Source organism: Amyelois transitella, chromosome 16, assembly GCF_032362555.1.
Source record: "Amyelois transitella isolate CPQ chromosome 16, ilAmyTran1.1, whole genome shotgun sequence".
Classification (NCBI taxonomy): Eukaryota; Metazoa; Arthropoda; class Insecta; order Lepidoptera; family Pyralidae; genus Amyelois; species Amyelois transitella.
Window position 1 is genome coordinate 8,475,708 of NC_083519.1, and position 26,121 is coordinate 8,501,828.

A 26,121-nucleotide genomic window follows, 5' to 3' on the forward strand; every position below is an offset into this window, starting at 1 on the left:
CTTTGGGTTCACGTCAAATTTCAGTTTCGAGTAACACCTGAGAACAAATATGCTGTAAATATTATAATTTACTAGTTGTGACCCGCGGCTTTTGTATTGCATATAATTTCCTGGTCTTTTTAGTGCCGTGTGGTTCCCGGCACCAATGGAAAAACAATAGGACTACTCCATCCCTTTACCATGGATGACGTAAAAGGCGACTAAGGGATTGACTTATAAACTTGGGATTCTTCTTTTAGGCGATGGTCTAGCAATCTATAACTATTTGAATCTCAATTCTATCAATAAGCCAAACAGCTTAACGTGGCTTTTCAGTCTTTTCAAGACTGTTGGCTCTGTTTACCCCACAAGGATGATTAAATAAACATACATAATATGTATGTATGTTTATTTTATCACGTTTTACAAAAGCACTGCTCAAATTTTTAAATTCTACTCTGGTTATCTATACTATACATAATTACTCCTCTCCCACTGATTAAACCAGATCAATGACCTATTAACGTATGAAGACACCTGATATATACTTACTGCGGTAATATTTCATTCGTTTCCGCCGGGACTGAACGAAGCGATCCGCAGTGCCGTGTGGTTCCCAGCACTTATAAAATGACCACTCCATCTCTATCCTATGGATGTCGTACAAGGCTAAGGCTTAAAAACAAGATATTTAAGACGATATGCTAGCACACATCTGTAATTGGTCTTTCAGTCTTTTCAAGACTGTTGGCTCTGTCTTCCCCGTGAGGGATAAAGACGTGATCATGTGTACATATGGGAAGCCGAATGACCTATTAACGCACATAGACATCTGATGTATATTGCGGTAATATTTCATTTGTCGCCCGCGGGACTATGCGAATCGATGGCAGCTATTTCGCAATCAAAGTGCTCGCGTGAATGTCATCGTATTTGATACTTAGCTTTTGCATAAGACGAGAATTAAAAAAGGTGTGTCACTCCCTAAACTTTTGTCTGTCTCTGTGCCAGATATCATAAAAGTTGATCCGGGATTTTTTAGTTTAATTGATACAATGAAAAATACAAATAGTGCCGTGTGATTCCCGGCACCAATACAAAAAAGAATAGGACCACTCCATCTCTCTCCCACGCATGTCGTAAAAGGCGACTAAGGGATAGGCTTACAAACCTGGGGTTCTTTCTTAGGCGATGGGTTAGCAACCGATCACTATTTGAATCTCAATTCTATCATTAAGCCAAGTAGCAGAACGTGGCCATTCAGTCTTTTCAAGACTGTTGGCTCTGTCTACCCCGCAAGGGATATAGACGTGACCATATGTATGTATGTATGTACAAATGAAAATTCTCTTTAATAAGGATGGTTTTGCTAAAGAATTTTTAGCTACTTTGGTCGCAATTCACACCTAGTCAAATTAATAATGATAAAAAAATGTTTTGAATTCAGGCTAAAAAAATATAAACTACCTATTGTGTATCCAAACCGGTGACATTAACAGAAACAGTCGGTCTCAGCTGCATAGTTTTCTGCAACGGTGTGACTCGTAACAAAAATTCACCGACTGAATATTTTATCAAATTGCATTTCCTCCCCTCCCCGTCTCACCTGTTTCGGAGGCAGGGGATAAATTGGAGAATTATACGCGCAGGCGACATCTTCACAGCATCGGATAATATTTATCAGATTGTAGTTCTGTGATTTTTATGTAGATTATTACTGGTCTATTTTGAGTAGTTTCCATTAAGGTATGATAGTTAAGAAAAATTATAGTCTTGTTGCTTCTCTTACCGTGCAGATTGTAAAAGTCTATCAAGGGAAAGGCTAATAAACTTGGTATTTACCTAAAAGGCTAGCAATCCATAAAGCCATCTAGCTGAAGGTGGCCTTTGAGGTATTTGAAGACTGTTGGCTATGTCTACCCCTTAAGGAATAAATACGTGATTATACTTTTGTATATTGTTGAGTATTTTTTTTATAAAACTTGGTATTTGAATTTCCCTTTGTAATTTGTCTGTCCTGTCTCGTAGATTCAACTCTAGCAGTAACTAATTTGCAACAAAAAGTAACCAGTGGGATTGTAAGACGACAAAACTGCCCAGAAGATGGAACTAAAACTTCCACTATTGACAAAGTATTTAAATTGGCTAGAGTTTTAGTTTATTTCTTAATAGAATTCTTAGAGAACTCTTTAACTCTTTATATAGAATATCTTACCCAGGTGACATTAAGAGAATTCTACTTACTACTTAGACTATTATAATGAAGAAAACTAAATCTTTACACGAGTTAAAAAAATTTCTAGGAATAAATGAATATTAACAGTTGAATATTTTCAACGACTCTTATCGTGAAGAGGATTCTCCACATCGGCTTAGTTTTGTTCCACAAAACAATACAATATTCAATTTAAACGAAATCAATTCCAATGGTGCTCTAAGTTTCAAGCGGCAATTCCGCAAATCAGCCAGGAAAATGTTGAGAGCAATCAAATTACTTCATAATGCTTTCAATAACCCGAGCAATCAAATAAAAAGTTCGCGAGGGGAATGGAAACGCTGAAAATCGTATTATCTCATTTTATTTTTTTGTAAACAGTCTTATTCGAGCGGATACAAACGATTCTTCATTTGGCGGTTCTAAGCAAACTGTTACACCATCTAGTTTATTGAATATAATTTGTCGTTGTTATGGATTTCTTAATACAATCTTTAAGAGATGGCAGAATAATACTTTTAAAATAAGGTTAGTGTTAATATTTACAACCTATTTCTGGTACATAATTTCTATCTTACGCCAAAGTACAACATCGTCAGGAAACCTGCATGTTAGGTAGATATTTAGACTTTGTCTTATCCAAAATCGTGTTTATAGACAAACCTTTTCACTAAAGAGCAGAGACCAAGACAGTAATGAGTAATTCAGGTTTTTTTGTTAAAGTTAATTGTACCAAAAGAAAAACACCAGCATAATCATTATCCAAGGATTAGGTCTGATTGCGTCCTCTCTGGGGACAGGATAGCTCAAACCCAAAATCCTTTTGTGTGAATGTAAGATAATTACATGAAATTACTTTCATTTTCGTTACCCCCAAACCAAACCAGTGTATAGAAGAATCTGGCTAATCATTGCTACAACAAGATTTAAACCATTCGTTATGGTTTGAGACTATTCTGATGCCTTAATCACTCTGCCACCTCTAACAACTTTCATTACACTTAACAATAGATATTTACACGAATTGAAACTTGTAATTGAATTACGTTTCGTTTAAAGCATGTCTTAACAATATTTACATAACACTCTACGTGAATAGTACATAACAGATCAGTAATGATAACAACGTCCTTTCTAATAGAGTTTTAGTACAGGAGTTTCCTTTAGCCGCTTCTGTGAGACCTGAATAAGAGAAAATACCAGATTAGATAGAGTACTTATGAATTTTTAATTTTGGTATTCTTTTAGGGCATGGGCTATCAAATCTTAATTACATCATTATCAAGTCTTTTGACGATTGACACTATATACCCCGTAAGGGATAAAGATGTGTATGTATGTATGAATCATCATCATCTTATAATCGCAGAAGCCTACTGGAAGATAATATTCCCCAAAAGATTTCCACATTGAAAATATGGAGGCATGAATTTACATGAGATTTTTTTCGATTTGTAATTTAAATTAGATACTCAGTACCAAAATTTCTAAGGTACAATAAAATATTAAAGTGTCCCAATAATTTTTTTATTGATATAAAAATGACTCAACAAATAACAACAAGGTTTAACTCGAAGAAAATCCCCATTCTCCAGAGCGAAAAGCAAAACCGATACCCGAGGGATGAAATTTTCGAACAAAGCAAAACGAATGTAAGAAAATTAAAAAAAAAAAATTCTTACCTCCAGCGACACTGATTTGATTGCTGAAGTCCTCCGTGTAAGAATTCAGTTTTATTTCTGCAAAATGGAAATTGAAATTATAATAAAAGTTGAAATTAATCTCGCAAATTACTAGCTCTCGGGAATAATCCGAAATGTGATATAGAAAGCTGAGAGGCTCGTAAAATTTCGTTGGTTACCGCTAAGGTTATGGCCCGTTTTTCCGGTTTTACGAGTGCTTCCCGTATTTTTATGTCATGTTGGAACTAACTATACGATATTCTCTATAATTGAGTAGCTCGCTTTGATTCTTACAGTACATTTTTAAATAAGATCAAAGTCATTATTTTCGACGTCTGGTAAAGTTTTTAATTTTTAACAAACACCTAAGTAAACACAGTTCTGATAGATTCAAAAAATCTTTACAGGACTTGGAATACTAAATCTTCTTTCTTCAATAGAAATAAAGGCGTTTCACACGCAAATGTTCACGTGTCAAATAAACTACGTTCTATAATATGTTCAGTATGTCTTCAGTAGCACAAAACAAAGCTTGTCAGAAACCGTCATAGTCTTCATTGCACTGTGATTCTTCTTTGATGTCATAAAGGGCAATATCTACTTACCGTATAACCTAAGGGTGCCTTCACTCTTGCCCAGAGAGTTTGTGCTGACGCAGTTGTAAGTTCCAATGTCAATTTTGGAGAACTGCCTGATAGTCAGCCACATAGACACTTTGTATGATGATTTATCCTCACGTATTGTGTATTTTGGCCTGAAAGAAGATTATTATTAAAAAGCCATACAGTTGAATGTGGCCTTTTAGTCTTTTTAGGACCCTGTCTACCTCGCAAGAGATATAGACGTAATTTTTTATATAAATGTACAAAAGGTTTCGTTCTTGACCAGTCGTAGATCAAGATAATATTGTAGGTAATTTTTCATGCTTTAACTGTATACTCATTTTAAATTACTTTTTGACGTCAACCAATGTTGTTAAACCAGTTTTGACAATTTTTGACAGTTTTGAAAAAATTTGAATTTGAATTATTACATACAAACAAACTTATAAGCATGTCTATATCATTTGCGGGATAGATAGAGCAAACAATTTCGAAATGACCAATAAGCCACGTTCAGCTGTTTGGCTTAATGATAGAATGGAGATTCAAATAGTGGACAGGTTGCTAGCTCATCTCCTAAATAAAGAATCCCAAGTTTATAAGCCATTCCTTTATTCGCCTTTTACGATGGTCATTGCAAAGAGATGGAGTGGTCCTATTGGTACCGAGATCAACACGGCATTTTAAATCAATAATAATTTCATTTTAGACCATTTGTATAACTTATGTATAATTTAGTAAGAGAAATAAAAGTATACTTATTCATCATATGTTTTTATGTTTGCAAGACAAAAATCATTAGTTTTCACTAAGAAAATTATATATCTGAAGGTGAAACTTCGCCGACGTAGATATATTTTAGGAATTCATAAAAGAAATTTCTACTTAATTTATTATCAATTACATCTAAATAAATCACAAATATAAATAACATAAATTACATTCTATCATTAAGCCAAACAGCTGAACGTAGCCTAGCAGTCTCTTCAAGACTTTTGGCTCTGTCCACCCCTCAAGGGTATAGACGTGACTATACTAATGAAATAATTATATATAGATCCTATCCTATCCTATCCCAATATAATTCAAGTACAGTTCAGAAATTCTATATCATATATTTATATATTGTCTATTTATATTATCCTTAGAACCGTACTCTCAAGTACTTCTCCTAAACATCTTAGAACACGGAAAATAAACGTGTTTACTTTAACGGAATGAACGGAGCGGGAAAGCAACTCTTATTACGAATCATTAGGAAAAGGTTCCACGTATGTATGGCACATTACCTTTGCAATATTAATTTTAGGTATTATGGTGTGAACGAGTAGCGTTTTTTTTTATTGAAATGAGATGTCTGCCGTGTGGTTTCCGGCACCACTCTATCTCTTTCCTATAGATGACATAAAAGGCATCTAAGGGATAGGCTTATAAACTTGGGATTCTTCTTATCGGCGATGGGCTTGCAACTTGGCACTATTTGAATTTCAAGTCTATCATTAAGTCTAACAGCTGAGCTTTGCATTTCAGTCTTCTCAAGACTGTTAGCTCTGTCTACCCCGCAAGGGATATAAACGTGGTTGTATGAATGAATGAGATGTTTTCTTTTTTATATGAGTACGTTTCCTCAATCTTGACAGTAAGCAAGATAAGATCTAAGGTGACACAAGTAATTACTGGAAGAAGAGACAATGGGATACTGGCAACTGATATACATTTAAGTAGGACTTGATAAGAAAATTAAAATCTTCATTTTTGACAGAGAAAATTTTTCAGGACCTATAAGAATGTTAGAAAACTCCTAATTTAAGAAAATGAAGAAAAAAAATGGTTCTTTCGTTCTTTAGTATCCGTTATTACATTCTCCTATACTTACACTAAATAAGAGACGAGCATGAGTGGTGTTTTTCTATTGTGATAGAAAATAACGTTTATTTTCTTCCAAAACCTGTACTTCATCAATTTAATACATGGTAATAATATTCAACTTATTACGAAGTATCACCGTAGTGCAATGTTAATTTTGAAACAAACTTGTGCGAACTCTCTTAGAAATTCGTCGCGTCGCTTTTGTTAAGGAATTTCTTAATTTAAGTTCATGAATAATCTCTATGATTAAAATATAAATCTCTTATGCGACTAATTAATTAAAACAAAAATAAGTTGTGAAGGTGAACTTTGACAAACAATTTATTTGTGGCCAGTCATCATTGAAAAAAAGAAAAGCAAACTCCTTAAAGACATAAAATTTAAAAATGGAAAATTCGATTTGTATTATCAATGATTATCGAAATCCGATTTTTAAGGTTTTAAATTATGTACTGCAAGAGCATAGAAAACATACATATTGTAAATAAAACATCGAACAAAGACATAGAAACATTCAAATCGAAATTAAAAAAAAAAACCTTAACCATGAAATTTAAATTCAGAATATAGAATAGTTAAAAAGTAACGTTCATTGTAGAAGACGCGCGAAATCCCCAGAGTTGTCAGGGTCTACTGCACACGATGGAGCGAAATGGCTGTGTCTCGGCCGTTTATTTTTAAATTTTGTTTTTATTACAGCCATGTTTTTAAGATACCATGTTGGTGTGAATAAGAATAATACAGTGTGAGGAACAATCATTAATCTTTTTTTTAATTAATATAGCGTGGAATATGTTTGCTTGAGAAGCTTTTTCCTGTAAACTAAAAATTCAGTTTTGTCGGAAACACGATAAAAAGGAGTCTATGTCCTATTTCGAGTCTACACTATTTGGAGAAAGTTCTCTGATTTTTAAGGTACAAGACTGATAGATAATTTCTTTTAGTAGCCATTGCAAAATCGCCTCTATTACCGCGTTATAGAGTACCACCACCATATGCGGCTTAGTATACCACCATACAGATTATATATACCATTTTATCCTGGTTGGAGTCGTCCTGCGATCACGGTCTGTGCAATATCAAAACGTCAGTAAAAACGGTTAGTTCCGTTTGCATCCATTAACGCATGCATCGCGACAGTTTTTGTTAACAAACATTATATGATGTGTAACGTACTAATAAGCTTGGCCGTGTGGTGCCGGCAGAATAAAACAGCACCAACTCATATCTTCCCATGTGTATCGTTATTATATCGATTAAGGGATTAAGTGGGAGGTGGGCAAGTAGCGCCTCCTACGCTGATGTGACAACATAGACCAGAATCAATAGACCCTGCCTTCACCAACCTACCTGCCTAGCGTGGTGACTTTGGGTAAAATTCCCTAATTCTGGGAAGGTAGTCCAGCGGTGGGCAAAATATGTTAAGGTATAAACAAAGCGACTAAGGGATAGGCTTATGAACATGAGATTCTTCTTATAGGCGATGTACTAGCAATCTGTCACTATTTGAATCTCAATTCTATCATTAAGCCAAACAGCTGAACGTGGCCGTTTAAAGACAAGCTCTGTCTGACCGCAAGGGATATATACGTGATTATATGTACGTATGTATAAATAAGCTCACTATCGCATTCATCATTATTATTAGTGGGGTAGACAGAAACTCATTACCCATCAAGCAACATCTCTCCTCTATTCTTGATCCAGTAGTTGATGGTGTTGGGGTAAGCTTCCACGTAGCACTTGAGTTTGACGTCGGTGCCCAGGGGAGCACCCAGCAGCTGATTTGGCACTTTCACTGTTGGAGCGACTGTTGAAAAGGAAGACAAAGTCAGTACTGTTACCTGCCTTATAAAAAATTTCATTAACAAAAGAGGTTTAGTTCATGATATCTTAGGGCCCGAATTCGACGGTCTCCACAAAAGAATTCAGCACGCGTAGCATGACATGAGCGACGCCGCTTTTATAGAGCGATAAAATATCTCTATATCATCTCTTTCCCATGGATATTGTAAAAGGCAACTAAGGGTTAGGCTTACAAACTTGGGATTCTTTTTTAGGCGATGGGCTAGCAACCTGTCACTATTTGAATCTCAATTCTATCGTTAAGCCAATTAGCTGAACGTGGCCTTTCAGTCTTTTCAAGACTGTTGGCTCTGTCTAGCCCACAAGGGATATAGACGTGACCATATTTATGTATGTATATATAAAACATCTCTGTCCCGTTTCATGTCATTACAAAAAACGAAACAGTGATAGGTTTTCGCGCGGAAATATAGCGTCGCGCATGTTTAGTTACGGGACAAAAGACACATATTCTATATTCATATTCTGTGGTCGTTACATAATGTGGGATTTTCCTTGTTATCTGCTTCTTCTTTGTCGTTGCCTTTTCCCACTTTCTACGTGGGGTCTTATTATCTGCTATCCCACGTATTTTATTTGCCGCATATTTGTATTCTTTACTTTGTATTTGTATGACTAAGTTATTTGAGGCAGTGTAATTTATTCTTTCTACTGCATATGCTTTGAAATGATTGAGAGAAGTTGAACAACTAGTAGCTGTTTAGTGCATCTGCTACCTAGGTATCCAAGACCTTATCCATCTAGTAATACTAAAGATATTTTCACAATATTTTATATTACTTTAAAGCAAACCTCATTTGACTGTTGAGTCCACGACAAAAAATCAATATTAAGCTTTTAGTTCCTAGTAAAATAGTGGTTATATAACAAAAAGTAGCCGCTGTGGCTCAGACCTAAATAGAACAAAGGCGTCTCTTAGGATTCCTAGGACGCAAAATTTTATTGCATTAGTTTAGTACTCGTAAGTTACATAAGTATATGTAAGAAGATTGTAGCGAGATGACTGTTATATTGAATACAACCTTTTTATAATATTAGAAAAGATTAGAATTTAAAAATAGATTTTTTTTTCTAACTTTTAAAATAGGAATTGCATTTAATGCGGCGGTACCTAAATCCTCATAACCTACCGCTCTTTTCTATTCTCGAGTAACAGTTACAATTCCTTTTAAGATATATTTCTAGTTTCCCGAGCCGGGTAACGGGGCGCAGTCACGTAAACCCGGTATAAAGACGGACCACTTTGTTTCGTTGTATCGGATTATATTATTCTAAGTGCTTAGCCCGCCAAATAGTTTCTTAAGCCTGATATCACTAGGTTTTTTAATGACATTTCTATGAAATATTGAAGTTAGGAAGTCTATCTATTCTAATTCAAAATTTGAATTTATGTGAAGTCGACGTTATTGAAAAAAATGTTACGGTACAATTCGTTACCGCTTTTTCTGTCTGGCACTAAACTTAGTTGTAATTTATTCGGCGTCAACCAATTCTTAAGTGATATTCAAAATGTCATTATAATAATAATATTAATTGAAAAATTTGCTTTTGAATTTGAGTCCTGGTCAAGTGTACCTGAGAATCAAGCGGAGGACTTATGCAGGGATCGCGGTAAGTGGCTATATGTGTACAATAGACTTAATTTAATGTATGTATGTACATACAAACATACAAAAATCACGCTTTATTCCCGGACGGATAGGCAGAGACTACATCTTTCCACTTGCCACGATCTCTGCACACTTCCTTCGCTTCATCCACATTCATAACTGTTTTCATGCAAGCTCGGCCGTTTTGGGTACTCTTGACCTGATCCTTTGCCAGGACGTCATAATGTATGTACATACATACATACATCAAATCACGTCACTTCCCCGGAGTGGTAGGCAGAGACTACCTCTTTCCACTTCGCTTCATCCACATTCATAACTCACTTCATGCAAGCTCGGCGGTTTCGGTTACTCTATATACGAGTATGTAATTCCTTAGAATATAATACAATAGAATAGGTTTATTTTCAAAATTGGATACAAGGTATCTTTACTTATTGACATCACATAACTTAAATCTAATTATAACTACTACCGCTTCCAAAGCGCGTGTGTAGAAGAAGCGGCGGAACAAACTACACTGCAGCATTTTCATCGGACGTCAATTTACAAATATAGATTTCTTAAATCTAAATCGTCGACGAATGCACATTGTCTACATTAAAAAAAACATGAATGAATGTAGAACTAATAATCAATCAATCAATCAATACGATGCTGCTTACAATTTACAAGCAGGATGATTCTCTTGCTGACGGCGGGAGGTACATCATTGGACGCGATGCAGAGGAACGCGCCCATCTGTCTGCGATCCACCCTCCATAATGGCAGAGAACTGCCCACGTAGCTTTCCACTGCAACAAAATATAGGATATTAAGTTATTTGACATCTCATCATAATTACGCATGTGCCGTGTGATTCCCGGCACTAAAGGACAAAAGCATAGAATTGAGATTCAAATAGTGAGGTATTCAAACAGGTTGCTAACCCATCGCCTAAAAAGAATCCCAAGTTTGTAAGCCTATCCCTTAGTCGCCTTTTACGACATCAAGAGATGGAGTGGTCCTATTCTTTTTTGTATTGGTACCAGGAACCACACGGCACATGTTTTTAACATTTATCTCTATTGGGTCTGTTTTAAGGAGGAGCCCAAAATAAATTTAATTCCAATTATGTCTTTAAAAACGTCGCGATCTGAGAATAATATAATCAACTTTAGTCTGACCCCTTTGACAGGATAGTATTTTAGGGTTAATCATAAATAAATTATTATATACAGGACAAATTACACAAACTGAGTTGGTACGCCACGAACTAAGTTCTTAACTTGTGTTACGAGATACTTACTCAACGATGCTATTTTTTATAGTAAATACATATTTAGATAAACATCCAAAACCCGGTCCAATAAGAAAAAAATCGTTTCTCGTAATGGCCTGGCCGGGATTCTAACCCAGGACCTCTAATGTCAGACACAATTAGCGCACTACCGCTACGCCACAGAGTCTATTCAGTTGCCTGAAATTAGCAGGTTTTCTACGCTATTCTTTTACCGTACGAGTATTGACTCGCATTCAAACAAATATTACTCACAAAAGATTCTTTGTAACTGGCCGAATTGGAATTCGAAGGTGTTTTTGAACGGGATTATTTTTTTTTGCCCGAAACCGCCGAGCTTGCATGAAGAGAGTTGATGTGGATGAGGCGAAGGAAGTATGCAGAGATCGTGGCAAGTGGAAAGAGGTAGTCTCTGCCTACCCCTCCGGGAAAGAGGCGTGATTTTATGTGTATGTTTTAATTTTTTTATTATTTTTTTGATAGGTATATTTAATCACTCGCCCACTGACGACTTTAATTACATTTAAATTGTGTAACCGCGGCATAATAGTCGATAAATATTACGTTTACACTCGACAAAATTACATTTAATTGGAAATTGCCTATTACCAATTTTCCATAATAATTGTATGATAAAAATATACGTAAGTATGTCATGTAAATAATTTTAATTACGTCAACTAATTGGTGATAATTAGCTTACACGGCAAATGCTGTCAATGTCTGGTATTACACATACTCAGAACATAAGGCAGATAACTCAATATAATTGTTACTTAAATATATTTTATTATTAATTAAGAAAATGTAACAAGAAAATATAAATATAATTAAGAAAATAATAAAATATAAAAAGCAGAAAAAAGGTACCGTGTGGATCTCGGCACTTACCGAAAAAAATAGGATCACTGCATCTCTTTTTCATGGATGTCGTAAAAGGCGACTCAGGGACAGGCTTATAAACTTGGTATTCTTCTTGTAGGTGAAGGGTTAGCAACCTGTCACTATTTGAATCTCTACTCTATCGTGAAGCCAAAAAGTTGAACGTGGCCAATCAGTCTTTTCAAGACTGTTGGCTCTGTCTACCCGTCAGTTACGTATTCAGCAAGGGATATAGACGTGTTATATATGTATATGTATACTTAGGGAAACAGTTATTTCATGCTAAACACATCCATAGGTATATTTCGGGTTCGATTTTGTCAAAATAAAAATTTAGAAACTACTATAATACATAACATAAAAGAACTTATTGGAAATCCTTTTCAATCACACGAAATAGATCGAGGGATTGGAAAAAATTCATCACATCACATTCAAATTCAAACTTGCATCATGCGAAAGCTATTGTTTCCGCATGATGCGCGTACAAAAATACAGACAGATAGAAATGCTATATTCTACAAATCACATTTTTCAACTCTTTTTAGTCATATTTATTTAGACCCCCTCATATAGTTTTCGCCAATATCTTCTAAATAGAGGCATAGGTCCGTTACTTTTTTCTTTTGTTTTATTTCCTTAAATGTATTTTATTATATGTTGGGATATAAATCAGTCAGTTAGTTTTTTTAAACTTCGTAATCGATTGACTCAACATATACCTTTACTTGCTCGTACAAACATGTCACATTAAAACGTCTTCGTAATGTAATGTTATTTTTAGAAATCGATTCCTATGACACCGATTCAGTGTTACTTTTTCAATTATTTATTCATTTGTCAATAGCCATTTGTATTTGGAACGATATCGCTAATGTTAGTCTGTTTAATACATCGTAATCAAAATAATTCGTTTAATGTAGTTTGACTCGATTAAGGTACCTTAAATCGCTTTAGAGTAATTATGAAATTAAGCTATCGAATACAAAGTTTCGGATTCAAATTGGCTAGAGAATAGTATCGAATTTGTAAACCTAAACTGTGTGAAGTCAGACCAATAATAAACACAAATTGAGTTAATAACTACCTCCCCCGTGCAGATGTGGTCTAGGTGGTAGGTACTCACGACCTACATACAGGTCGTGGGTTCAATTTTTGCGGGAATCATACTACTTTGTTTAGTTATTTCAAGTTCGGATAGGTCATCTATAACGGGACAAAATGAGGACATTTCAGGATTACTGTGATCGAATGTTTAAAGACTAATATAAGACGAAAATTTGCTTGCCAATTCTCAATAAAAATGCAAGAATTGAAACGCTCCAAAGCCCATTTCATATGGGATAAATAATTTACAAATTCAAATAAATTAACTCACTTCAGTAAAATAAAAAAGTCTATGCTTCTTCAAAATATTTTTTTTTCTATATATGTACCTTAACACGAAACATGTGATAGCTTTACAATATTCAAAACCTAAAAAAATATATAAAAAAAGAGAATATAAAATAATTATACTATTAAATATAAGAAGTATACCTTTTAATAGATAAATGTAAATTGTGCAATACTAGGTTTAAAATAATACTAGTAAGGTTTAAAATCTTATACCTAGCTAAGATATAAAATTATATTTAGATAGGTACTAAGCTCCTTTAGGTTTAAGTAAGTTATATATATATTTTGTCTATTATATAAATGTTTACAATATCCGCAAGGGTTAAAATGGAATGTACTTATATTACGCAAATTAAAAATTTGAATTTGAATTTTAAAAAGGATAGCAATCTTATTGCTATAGTCAGTCACTTATTAAGGTCTAGAGGGTATAACTGTGTATAAACTTGTTATACGAATTTATCTAACATCCAACAAAGTTATCTAGATTATAGAATAGCTGGGATTTTACAAAAGGTCACAGATATTCGATTTGAAACAGAGACTGTATATTGTATGTGTTTCGTCCCTTGAAGCGACATTTGACATTTATGTTATGTTCTCGATATGAGTAAGGTTCCCCTACAAAGGTTGCAGAGGTCAGGCGGGAGTCGCTTCGTGTAACAACCTGACTCATAGAATCCAAGATCCATGGTCAAAAGCGAACCTTGGACTCCTATCTAGAATGCTGAGGATGTAACCGGTAATGACGCTAGGAGGGAAGAAAAAGTGACATTTGACTTTACATTGAGTGATAACAAACAAAAAAATCATTGAGTTCGTATCCCATAACAGAAGTCTCGGTCTTATTTTGGGACTAGCTTAATTTGTTGATTTATCGCGTATATATTTAAGGTTTTCTTTCTTGTTTTTCCCAGTTGGTATATCAAACTACAGGTAAGAAACTTGGGCTATATATATTATATATACATATATATAGTAAGTAATATATGTACATAGTAGTAATAGCTCATCGTAAGAGCGTCGATTATCTTTAATGTCGAACGGGCTTTTTAAGGTTGGTAAAAAGGTATGAATATACCGCAAATTAATAGATTTTCAAAAATGAATAGGCATTATTTCAGTTTGCGTTCTAAATATCATATTGCTTCACCATCAGGTAGATCCAGATCAAAGGCACTAAAATTCACAATAAAAGAAAACTAACCTTTTTCAAACTCTCTGGATTGTAATTTCTTCAGCAGAATCGGCTCATGGTCCTCTCTCCTCCAAGTGATCTTTGGAGGTGGATGACCCGTCGCTTTACAAGTCAGAGTGGCGTTCTCCAACTCCTGGACGGAGACATCTGATGATGTGTCATCGCTGATGATGTCCGGAGGCACTGCGGAAATACAAAACCTTTTAATAAAGTAACAAAAAAATGGTGTGGAACCCGGTTTCAAGTTCGAATCCCGCTTCTGCCTGACTATTTTCGAACCTGAAATTTCCATAATTTTATTTTATCCCAACTCGGCCATGTACCAGTGACGATTTTCGAAGTTATGTACATTAGTTTGAATACTAACCGATGCTCTTACGTTGAGGATAAACATCGTGAGTATACAATAGCAAACATTATTGTCGGTGAATGAATCCTTAAGGTGTCCAATTAAAAAAGCGTCACCTACGTATAAGATGACACGTTCCAAATCCTATCAGAACTGGTAACAATGGCTCTTTTCTGAGATAAGTACATAATGTATGTACATAAGTCCGATTTATTTCTAATACTTTTTCAGTGAGGAAACATTGTGACAAAACCTGGACAGGTTAGGTTTCCCCGCGAAGGTGACGGAGGTCAGACGGGCTTAAATAAAACGATTGCATAAGACGGACCCCAGGCTCCTCTTCAGAGATAAGAATGTAACCGGGTCTAATGCCAGGTAGGGTTTGACATAAATACCTATATATTTGTAGGAAGTAGGTATAGTTATAAAAGTTATTTATTCCTACAGAAGAAAGAAGGAGAAAAGAGGAGAAAATAAATGAGTATAAAAGGTCTATATTATTCAACGTATATCTTAAGAACATGTAACAATAAAAAATATTTTTGACATATCTCTAACGAACAAAATCATGGCAACCGTTGCTATGGCGCCTAGCAAGAAGGTTGCCTACATCTTTACTAGTTTTTACCGCAGCTTCTCCGTGAATCTAGATCCATCTACACAAAGCAAGTTTGCCGTGCGGTTCCCGGTACCAATACAAAAAAGGATAGGACCACTCCATCTCTTTCCCATGGATGTCGTAAAAGGCGACTAAGGGATAAGCTTACAAACTTTGGATTCTTTTTTAGGCGATGGGCTAGCAACCTGTCACTATTTGAATCTCAATTCTATCATTAAGCCAAATAGCTGAACGTGGCCATTCAGTCTTTTCAAGACTGTTGGCTCTGTCTACCCCGCAAGGGATATAGACTTGACCATATGTATGTATGTATGTACTCAAAGCAATGAATTTAGTGCCACCTGCATGTTTAGTGCCACATACAGGTTTTTCGCAAATCCCACGGGAACTACAGTTTTTATCAGAATTAAAGTTACTCTATGTACTTCTCCGGACTCTTAATTATATACACATAAATTTTTATAAAGATTAGTTTAATACATAACTAGTGAAAACAAACAAAATAAATAAACTTACTATATTACCAATATATTTACAATATTATTTGGGAAAACATTGCTTTTTAGGTGATAAAAAAACATGTCTTGAGAAAACAATTGTTAAGAACCGCTCTTGCTAAGTTCCACAGACCTTGAAGAAATACACGTGTACCGATAGAAAGAATTAAGGAAATAAAGTAATAAACATTTTCAACAAAATAAATATTCGCATGATTTATTTCATCGAAACTAAACGTTAGTTATTACATACATACATACATATGATCACGTCTTTATCCCTTACGGGGTAGACAGAGCCAACAGTCTTGAAAAGACTGATAGGCCACGTTCAGCTGTTTGGCTTTATGATAGAATTGAGATTCAAATAGTGACGGGTTGCTAGACCATCGCCTAAAAGAAGAATTCCAAGTTCTAGGCCTATATAAGCCTATCCCTTAGTCGCCTTTTACGATATCCATGGGAACGAGATGGAGTGGTCCTATTATTTTTTTTATTGGTGCCGGGAACCAAACGGCACGTTAGTTATTATCTCAACCAATATTATAAATATGAAAGTGAGATTGTTCGTTTGTTTGTTACCTCTTCACGTATTATCTATTGAACCAATATTCTTTAAATTTTCCGTGTTTATAATTAAGAGTCTGAAAAAGGATTTACGATTCATTACATCCCAGTAAAAACTTTAATTTCCGTGGTATTTGCGAAAATCTGTATTATATTTTTAGGTGGTGTCAAATTCGCGCGAGCGACGGCAAGTAAAATCTAGAACGGCATAAAATCGAAATTTTCTAAGTACAGTGAACTACGTAGAAAAGAATATGTATAGACATCATTTTGATATCGCCAATGAACTGAAGGTGGTATTCTTTCCTCTTGCCCGACTGTACATGAGGTAAAGTTGTCACTAGTTGCTAATTAAATTATTCTTAATTAAGTAATTAATAATCATGAGAACTATCTGAATCTCATTTCTCACTGGACGTGGTCATCAGTGTTTTAGAGACTATTGGCCCTGTCTACCCCGTAAGAGATAAACTCATGGTATATTTATGTATGTATGCATGCAGGTAAGTGGAAAGATATAGTCTCTGCCTACCCCTCCGGGAAATGGGCGTGATATTATGTATATACATGTAGGTATTTAACCTGCAGGTGGTTTCTCCAATGCTCGAGAATATTATGGCAATTTTTATATTTGGCTTGAGACCAAAGAGTTGTGATAAAAAATAAGTGAGAGCAGAAATTGCCGCTAAGGGCCAGATCATTTTTAAAACGAAAACTTTCCTGAAGTACTTCTAGGTCCTTTGAATAAACAAAACGGCCAAGTGCGAGTTGGAATTAAACTTTAATGGTTCAAATTTGTGAGAAAGGTTTTATTATGATTGATTGCCAGCGAAGTGACATATAACTAAGTATCCTTAAAGGTTTTTTTTTTATTTTGGCAGAAACCTTTCTTCCTTGCGTGGTAAACAGAGTTAATACTGCCTGAAAAGCAACGTTCAGTTGTATGGCTTAACGATAGATTGCAATTCAAATAGCGACCAGGTTATTAGACCATTTAAAAAAAAATCGCCAATTTATTATATACCCTTGTATTCTGATTATTTTCGATAGTTGTTTACACAAACAACAAATCGTCCGTTATCGGTTTAGTATTTTTCATTCAGAAACCTAAAAAGTAAAACTCAACAATGTAATAGTGATTTAAGTCTTTTGCTCGGAACACCGAACTTTTTTCTTCTTTAGCCGCACCGCGGCAAAACATTTGCATTCAACGTGCTTTATTTTTCAGTTTTTCCGCCATCTTTGTTAGTGGTATTGCTTTTTTTTCTATATATTTTAAATAAAGTTCCTTTTGTTTTTCTTTTTTTCATACGTTTCAGTGGTATAACTGTGTAAAGAGGTAACAAACAAGCAAATTCTTTGTCGCAACTAAAATCCTAGTTTAAAAAATCATACCTGATCTTAAAATAAAAAAGTATAAATATTACTTTATTCTAAGTTAATTCAAAGTTCTATTCAAATAAACGTTAATGCATACATTTTTCTTTAACGAGGTCAACTGGGCCAACAGTTTAAAAAAGACAGACACTCCACGCTTAGCTGGATGGATCAATAATTGAACTCATATCGAATTACAGGTTGTCAGCCCATCGCCCTAAAGGTGAATCAAATAAAAGCAAATTTTATAAATCATAAAATAAATAAACTTCTATCATATAATACTGATGTCTTTATGAAGTACATTCACGTTTTCATCATACTCAACCTTTCACACGTAAAACGGTTTACAACCACTCAGAATGATCCATAAAACGTGGATCAATGATCCATGGATCAAATTGCCACCAGCCTTTTGAGCAAAAACATCAATCAATCAATATAAACGTGTGCAAGAATTAAGCTTCGGCGACATTCTAAAGCCGATACTTTGAGCTCGCTTTTTATGAATATTGCTTTGAAATTTGGATTTACGATGAACTAGCAATCCGCCCGTCTTTGCATGTTTGAAATGATATATGGTAACCAACATAAATATGGAAATTCGACTTAAATAAATGGATAATAGGTTTTTATTTGTGTGAATGCCGAACAGAAGGAATAACGCATGGATTTTTTTTTTAATTCCATTCAATTTGTTTTATATTTTAGTCTTGCATTTATTTTCATGTTAAAAAAAATAAAGAATTAACTTGAAAGCAACTGGAAATATAACACAAAAGGAAAAAAATCACAAAGAAAATTTCAAAGATGTCGGATTTTCTTACGAAAAGCGAAATCACACCTTGTATAGAAGACTTACAATTTAATAAAGACCTCCCCTTTGCTAGGCAAAAGTTACATATAAAAAAAATCTAATCGCGTAGATTACAGTCACATCGCGCCATTCAAATATGGAACAAGTTCGAAATTGGAAACGGAATCGCGACATTTCCTACAGACTCATGCAAATCACAGGCGCAAATAAAAAGTAAATTGCTAAACTTTTCGCGGTTGCCAGTTGAGAGTTTCAAACGCAGCATAAACTGCAAAACTCCTTTGTGTGATAAAGGATCTGAAGAAAAAAAAAACGTTTAACAAATTTCAAGAGGTTCTATCTCGTTGAACGCATACCGATGTAAAGAAAAAAGGAAATAAAAGAGGATTAAACAAGAAGTTGAGTATCAAGAGGGTGGAGTGCATTGAACTTTGATCTAAGGTAAGTAACTACGTCGATATACGTCTATATTTGGGGGCTCCCTGTAATCAATCGAAATGGGTTCGTAATTTTTTTCACGGCTGGTTGCTTGAGTGTATAAGATAGCTGAGCTAAGGGTGCTTCCCCTATTCAAATAAATATTTATGTGTTTACGCGTATTTTTGTTATGGCTAGAAATATAAAAGTATGAACAATAAGCCTCGTATTATTTATATCTTCCTGTGTTTTGTCTACGTTTCAGCGTTTCTGTTATATTTTATTACAGAATGTTTATTTAATAGAACTTCTTTTTTATGTGCATTAAACTGAATGACATAGTGATGTAGGGTTTACAAAGAGTGGTTTTCCCGGAATTCCCACGGGAATTGAAACTAACGGGATTTCTCGCTTTACGGGCGTACCTACTCTAAGTAACAAATAAGTCAGAAAGTGAACTTAGGGAATTGTGCAAGTTTCCCCGATAACAATATTAACCAACTTATAGAGCGCCATCTGTCGCCACTTGCGAGCCGAGTTCTTTAACTATATTCCACTCGAGGAATATTTACGTGCTTTGTAACGCGCAGATGTGAGTATTATTTTGAATGAATCGATAAATTTCCATTTGCCTCAAAAAAAGTAGCGGATATAAAATATAAATATCGTAAATATTGTGATCGAATCACTGTGTTTTTTATTTTACATTTTCTTTTATTTAGTAATATTAAATTTGTAATCTAGTACTTTTTGATTTAATCATTATTTTGTATCTTAATAAATAATTCATCCTTAAAATTATCAAAATAACTGTCACTAGCGTTGTTGATGCACAGATTCAAATCCTGTACAAGTCATACCGAAAATTTAGCATACGTACTTACTTACATTACTTTAAATGCTAACAGATGTTATCACGATGCAAATAAATACCGCATATTCAGGTAACTGATCAGAGCCATTGCAGAGGTCTGACGGTAGTGCCGGTGTAATAGGTGTAAAAAATTTAATCCTTGATTATGACCATAGACAAACCTAGGTAAAGATGTAACCTGGACTAAAGACACTTAATTAAAAGTCTGGAGAAGAACGTTGGGTATTTACTGTTCATAAAAACTATAGTTGCAGAGGGATTTGCAAAAACCTGTATTCTTTTAAAGGTGGCGTTGAATTAATTGCTTTTCGTGTGTGTTGCTTATTTCGTTGCTTTTTTGTATAAAGTGTTAAATTCCTTAGCATTTTGTGGATGGCGCTTAATTCACGCGAACGAAATCGCGGGTAAGAGTTAGTTGTGAAATAAAAATCGCTCGTCTGCTCCGTTACACGTGGAATTTTATTTATGTTTCCTTTCGTCGCTAGCAGGTTTTAACTTAAGAATTTCATTTTAAAATGCAATATGTGTGTCACATGAGATGCTCCGCTTCTAGATGGAATGTGAAAAGCGTTTTGAGTGTGGCCGTGTGGTTCCCGGCACCAATACAAAAAAGAATAGGATAACTCCATCTCTTTCCTATGGATGTCGTTAAAGGCAACTAAGGGATAGGCTTACGAACTTGAGATTCTTTTTTAGACGATGGGCTAGCAACCTGTCACAATTCTATCATTAAGCCAAATAGCTGAACGTGGTCATTCAGTCTTTTCAAGACTGTTGACTCTGTCTATCCCGCAAGGGACATAGACGTGACCATATATGTATATATGTTTTGAGTGTTTTAAATGTATGCGGTTATACCATTTGGGAATTAAACCCTTTATGCAAAATTTTGCGGTGTAACGAGGTTCCATTCAGCTTTGTTTGTATTTCATATCAAATCAAAGTAAAATTTGGTTTGCTCTCGAAATTTTATTTTCATTTTGTAATCGATGAACGATGATGATTAGGGGGTGTCGCGATGTCATGATTTATCGTGAATTATGCAAGTTTATAATTTGTTACCCAAAAAATTGACATTTCCAATCCAATAAAATTTAACGTAGGTAACTTGTTTTTAATTGAACCCTAATTTGTCGGTCGGTCATAAAATGGAAGTTTTAAATTCAAACATTCTAAGGCGACGTTTTTTTTTCATCTACAACACACACAGATACTTCAAACATATTATACTCCTCTTTTTAATCGGGGAGATAAAGGCTCGAGACACACTTTAAATAGTTGCCTTTCTAGCCCGTCGGCTGCCGTGACACCCGACCAATAAAGAAACGAACAAGTTTGAAATTGAAAAAGAAATCTTCGCCGAATGCAAATATTACCCGGCTAAATTGCGAAACTCCATCGGGACAAGGGACTACCGAATTTTGTGAATTAACCTTCATATAATATTAGGATTACGATTCGTTCTTTTTATGGGTGTTTTGTTTTATAGAATTACTAGCTGTAGCCCACCTTAAATTTCCATAATTTCAACTTATCCCACCTCGGCTATGTAAGAATGACAATTTTCGAAGTTATGCACATTATTTTGATTTCTAACCGATACTCTTACGGTGATGGAAAACATCCTGAGGAAGCTTGCACATTCAGGCAACTGGATGTGTAACCATGATCGATCCAATACGGTTTAGGTTTACCTGCGAAGGTTGCGAAGCTCAGATGGGAGTCGCTTCGTGTAAAAACCTGACTCATCCAATCTAGGGTCCATGGTCAATGGCATACCCCGGGCTCCTCTCCAGAGGTGGGGATGTTACCGGGATTAAAGCCAGGAGGAAGAAGAAGTAGAATTAATGCGTGCATCGGTGTTTTAGTGAAATTCTTTACCCAATTTTTTTTTATCTAGTTATTTTGGGTTGGTGTGTATTTTACTTAATGTGACTATTTTAATTCCTGGAGTGCACTAGAAGGATGTCTACCATCTTATCAACTTACTATTATTAGGATTGTTTGCATCAAAAGGAACCCTTATCACGCACACATTATTGATCATCGGAGGATCACTTCATTGTCTGTCTGACAAGACCCCTTTTCTCCAGAATCTTTGGTTGAAATGAAAAAATATCGACTTGTTCATTCCCACATACCTACATTTTTATTTGCGTAAAGCGCTTGTTTCTATTCCTGTGGGTATTTAAATTATCTGTGACCTAATACTTAAGAGTGCGTTATCAGTCAGTAAGTCAGAAATGCTAGGTCTTATATACAACATATTATGATTATTATTTTTTAACGATATTTTTGGAATGTACGGCTTACTCGCTTCGTCTGCACGGTCAAATATAAAAAAAAATCAATTTTCAACCGCAACACTAGTGCATCTAGTAAAATAATGCATGTAATTATGATTCCTACATGCGCGGCGACCCGTATAAGGGGGAACGGATGTGACGTCATTGCACATGTGTTCCACAGAAGGGGGGAGATCCGGGCAAGTTGCGTTTGTGCACTATGTATACCCAACAAAGTTATGAACTTCCACGGAATATTCAAGTTGCGTATTGAAAGCGTTAAACGGTCCATCATCATGTCTTGTACTGGGGATACCCTGGACTCTCAATCTGTCACTATTAGAATCTCAATTCCATCATTAACGGCCTCTGTGGCGCAGCGGTAGTGTATGCTTGTCTGTAAACTGTATGGACAACTTTGGAGCAATGATTTTAAACTCCGACAACGAGAGCAAAGTTCCGTCTAAAAACTAATTTAAATGATGTATTATAATTTATAATGAATAAATCAACTCTTCCCAAACACCTTTATAAACCTCTACCGATCAAAGGTACGTTTAGGGCACAATAAACCTTTGAATGAATACATTAATAATAAACTTGTGAGTAGTTTTGTGGACGATCGATCATGTGGGTGCAGTAGAATATATAAACCCATTAGGGTCTAGTAGAAAGCTGTCATAACCCACTCTTGACACAATTGCCCAAGGTATTGATGGAAACACCTAAGGTACTTGATATATTTGAAATAATATTAAACGACAAACTTCAACAATTTTCATGCTGAACGCTTGTGTGATAACGAAAGAATATACATGGTCTTTCTTAAACCTGACTATTTCTGATGATAAAACTTTTGACATGTATTTCCTATTTGCAGTTTTCACTGTAAAGTAATTTATTCTCAAAGGTATTAAATTAAACAAACTTCAGATTATTATACGAGATAAAGTTCTCCGTCAGACCCAATGGTTGACTGGTAGATAATGCTTCTAGCATTAAGTCCGCCAATTGTGCTAAACATTAGTATTTTGTGTAATAAAGTTTAAATTAAAAAAATATGAATTAATATAATAATTATTATCTGTAACATTTCCTTGTTTCTATGATCTGTGGACACGCCCCAGAAACGAATGGAAATAAAAGGGTGCTGTTCAAATACACGGCCAGGCAATGTAAGGCCGCAGTAACCGTATATCTTCATAGGTATTTTAGGGGTTTGACCGAAGCCAGAATATTTATGGGAAAATTTCTGAAGGCTACAAGCTGTAAAGTAAAACTTTTTTATTGTTACCTTGATTTAATATAATTCAGAAACAGCTTTAGTTGGTAAACTTTCCTTTTTAGATATACAAGTACAAGTATTAATCGTGGTTCTTGAAAACGTATAGAATCTAATAATAATGAACAAAGAAAGGGGTCGAAAATAGTCTTAATTGCTTCGAGAAAAGGATGGTACGGCCGGGCCGCTTTGACTTGGCATAGATATATTTAAGAAAATAACTAATAGATTGAAATTATTAGTAATTTACGAATGTAAAATGAATCAACACATTTTCTAGTATTTAATATTTAAAACGTTGATCAAGTTTTGTTCATCTACGCCTTCACACTACCGTTTGTTTTCCTACCCTCTTTGTATATTTGCTAAGTCAACCACAAATAAGACAGAAATCTCTCGAAAGTAACGTATACGCACCGTAAACATCAATAGAACCAATCTGACACTTCATACTTGGGTGGGAGTTGATCTGACACATGTTGCATCCCCTGATTCCTGCTTTTAAAGGTCGGAGGAAGAAAGGGAACAGGTCCTCAGTTGAAGGTTTCAATATTATACGTAAAGTACATACATACACACGTAAAGTCACGTCAATATCCTTTGCCGGGTTAACACATTCAACAGTCTTGAAAAGACTGACAGGCCACGTTCAGCAGCACAGCCCAATGGAGGAATTGAGATTTAAGTAGTGACAATTTGGTAACCCATCACCAACAAAAAGACTCCCAAGTTTATTAGCCTATCCCTGAGGTGAATTTTATGGGAAATTACGGAGTGGTCCTTTCCTTGAAAAAGAACCACAAGGAACTTTACAATTGAAATTTAATATATAAACTCACCATAAACATCAATGCAGCCAATCTGCCACTTCATGCTGGGCTGGGTGTTGATCTGGCACATGTAGCACCCTCTGTCTTCAGCTCTCAAAGGGCGGATCCTCAACTGCCAGGTCATAGGAGCGTCCAGGTTCACGGAGTACCTAGCTGGAAGGACGGCTCGCTCGTGCATCGTCAGTACTGTCTGGTCTTCCGCTCTTAGCCATCCGACCTGGAGAGGAAGACAAAGAAATTGAACATCACAGTTTAACATTAATTACAGAACCTTTGTTTTGTTGTTTTGTTTCTTGTGTTTAAAATTCTTATGTGAATCTTATGATAAAACTAGCGCTGCCCGCGACTTCGTCCGCGTGGAATAGTTATTTTGGGCATCTTTGAAGCCCTCAAGGATGAATAATTTTCCCCTTTTTTTCCATTATTTCTTTCATTCCTATAAGTTGCAGCGTGTTGTTGTATAGCCTTAAATCTTCCTCGATAAATGGTCTATTCCACACAAAAAGAATTTTTCAATTCGAACTAACATTCTTGTGTGAATCTTATGATAAATTATTAAACTAGGGAATAAAATCTGGAGTAAAGAGATATTATTCTAACCGTAACTCTTTGCTTCTTTTTGGCATATCGTAATGTCTTCTTCCTCTCGTGCCCGGCAATGGTCCTGGTTGCATCCTCACCACTTAGGACAGGAGCCTGGGGTATGCATTTGACCATGGATCCTGAATTGGTTGAGTCACGTATTTGCATATAGTTAAAGACTCTGTAGTAGGTAAAAGTTGTGACAGAGCGAATATTTAAAAAAAAATAATTACCCTTAAATACTAAATGGGGGGTTAAAATTTGTATGGAAATCAATTTTGTTATCCGTGCCAAGCCGGGGCGGGTCCCGGAAATAATACACAGATTGAGCTAGGCTCCAAAGTAAGTTCGAGACTTGAGTTGTAAGTATCAGATACGAGGTCAATATTCTTAAACAAGCCTAAAACGATTGCTTCCATCATACATAAACTAGATACAACAATGTATTCAAGTGATTATCATCATGAATAAATAACTTGTTATTAAATCTAAAATCAAATATCATCAACTATGTTGAATGAAGCCTAAATATATTATTACCTGCTGGTCTGCTGTCCTCGCCTGTTTGACAGTCAATTATCCTACATTATTTTGGTCAACGGATTTGATTTATAGTAGCTCTGTCTACAGAGCTTATGTATTTATAATTCGTAGTCAATGGAATAATTTCGTCTACGACTGGTTTATAGAAAATTGGACTTGCGAAATATGGTGCATTAATCAAATAAATAATAAGTTTATTTATAATTCTACACGAATATATGTACATCGATATTTCCATGTGTTCATATCTTTACTTAATACTTTGCATAGGCTTCACTCCCGTGGAAAATTCCAGAACATAGCCAAAAAAAGTACAAACAATTAATATCGTACGACAAAGGACCTACTATATACCTATTTGTTAACTTGTGTTGCCAACACAATGTGTACTCAACCTTTAATTTACCAACCATAAAGAACCGTAAAAGAAAACAAAAGACATCAAATGCTCTAGATAACAAACAGAGAGCTAATTACGAATACAAAAACCCCATGTCACAAA

General features: G+C 35.1%; 1 protein-coding gene across 3 annotated transcripts in view; it reads right to left on the reverse strand.

Moving 5' to 3' along the window:
- Positions 1-2,586: 2,586 nt before the first annotated feature.
- The window catches only part of LOC106129556 (limbic system-associated membrane protein), a 157,159-nt gene continuing 133,624 nt past the window's right edge, over positions 2,587-26,121 (reverse strand). For all 3 annotated transcript variants that reach the window (XM_060948447.1, XM_060948445.1, XM_060948446.1), the window contains exons 3-9: positions 24,504-24,711; positions 14,590-14,763; positions 10,489-10,617; positions 8,019-8,157; positions 4,482-4,630; positions 3,877-3,933; positions 2,587-3,376 (exon numbers count right to left, since the gene is read on the reverse strand). In XM_060948447.1, the coding sequence (XP_060804430.1) occupies positions 3,282-3,376; positions 3,877-3,933; positions 4,482-4,630; positions 8,019-8,157; positions 10,489-10,617; positions 14,590-14,763; positions 24,504-24,711 (951 nt within the window). In that variant the 3' untranslated portion in view covers positions 2,587-3,281. The remainder of the gene's footprint in view (positions 3,377-3,876; positions 3,934-4,481; positions 4,631-8,018; positions 8,158-10,488; positions 10,618-14,589; positions 14,764-24,503; positions 24,712-26,121) is intronic.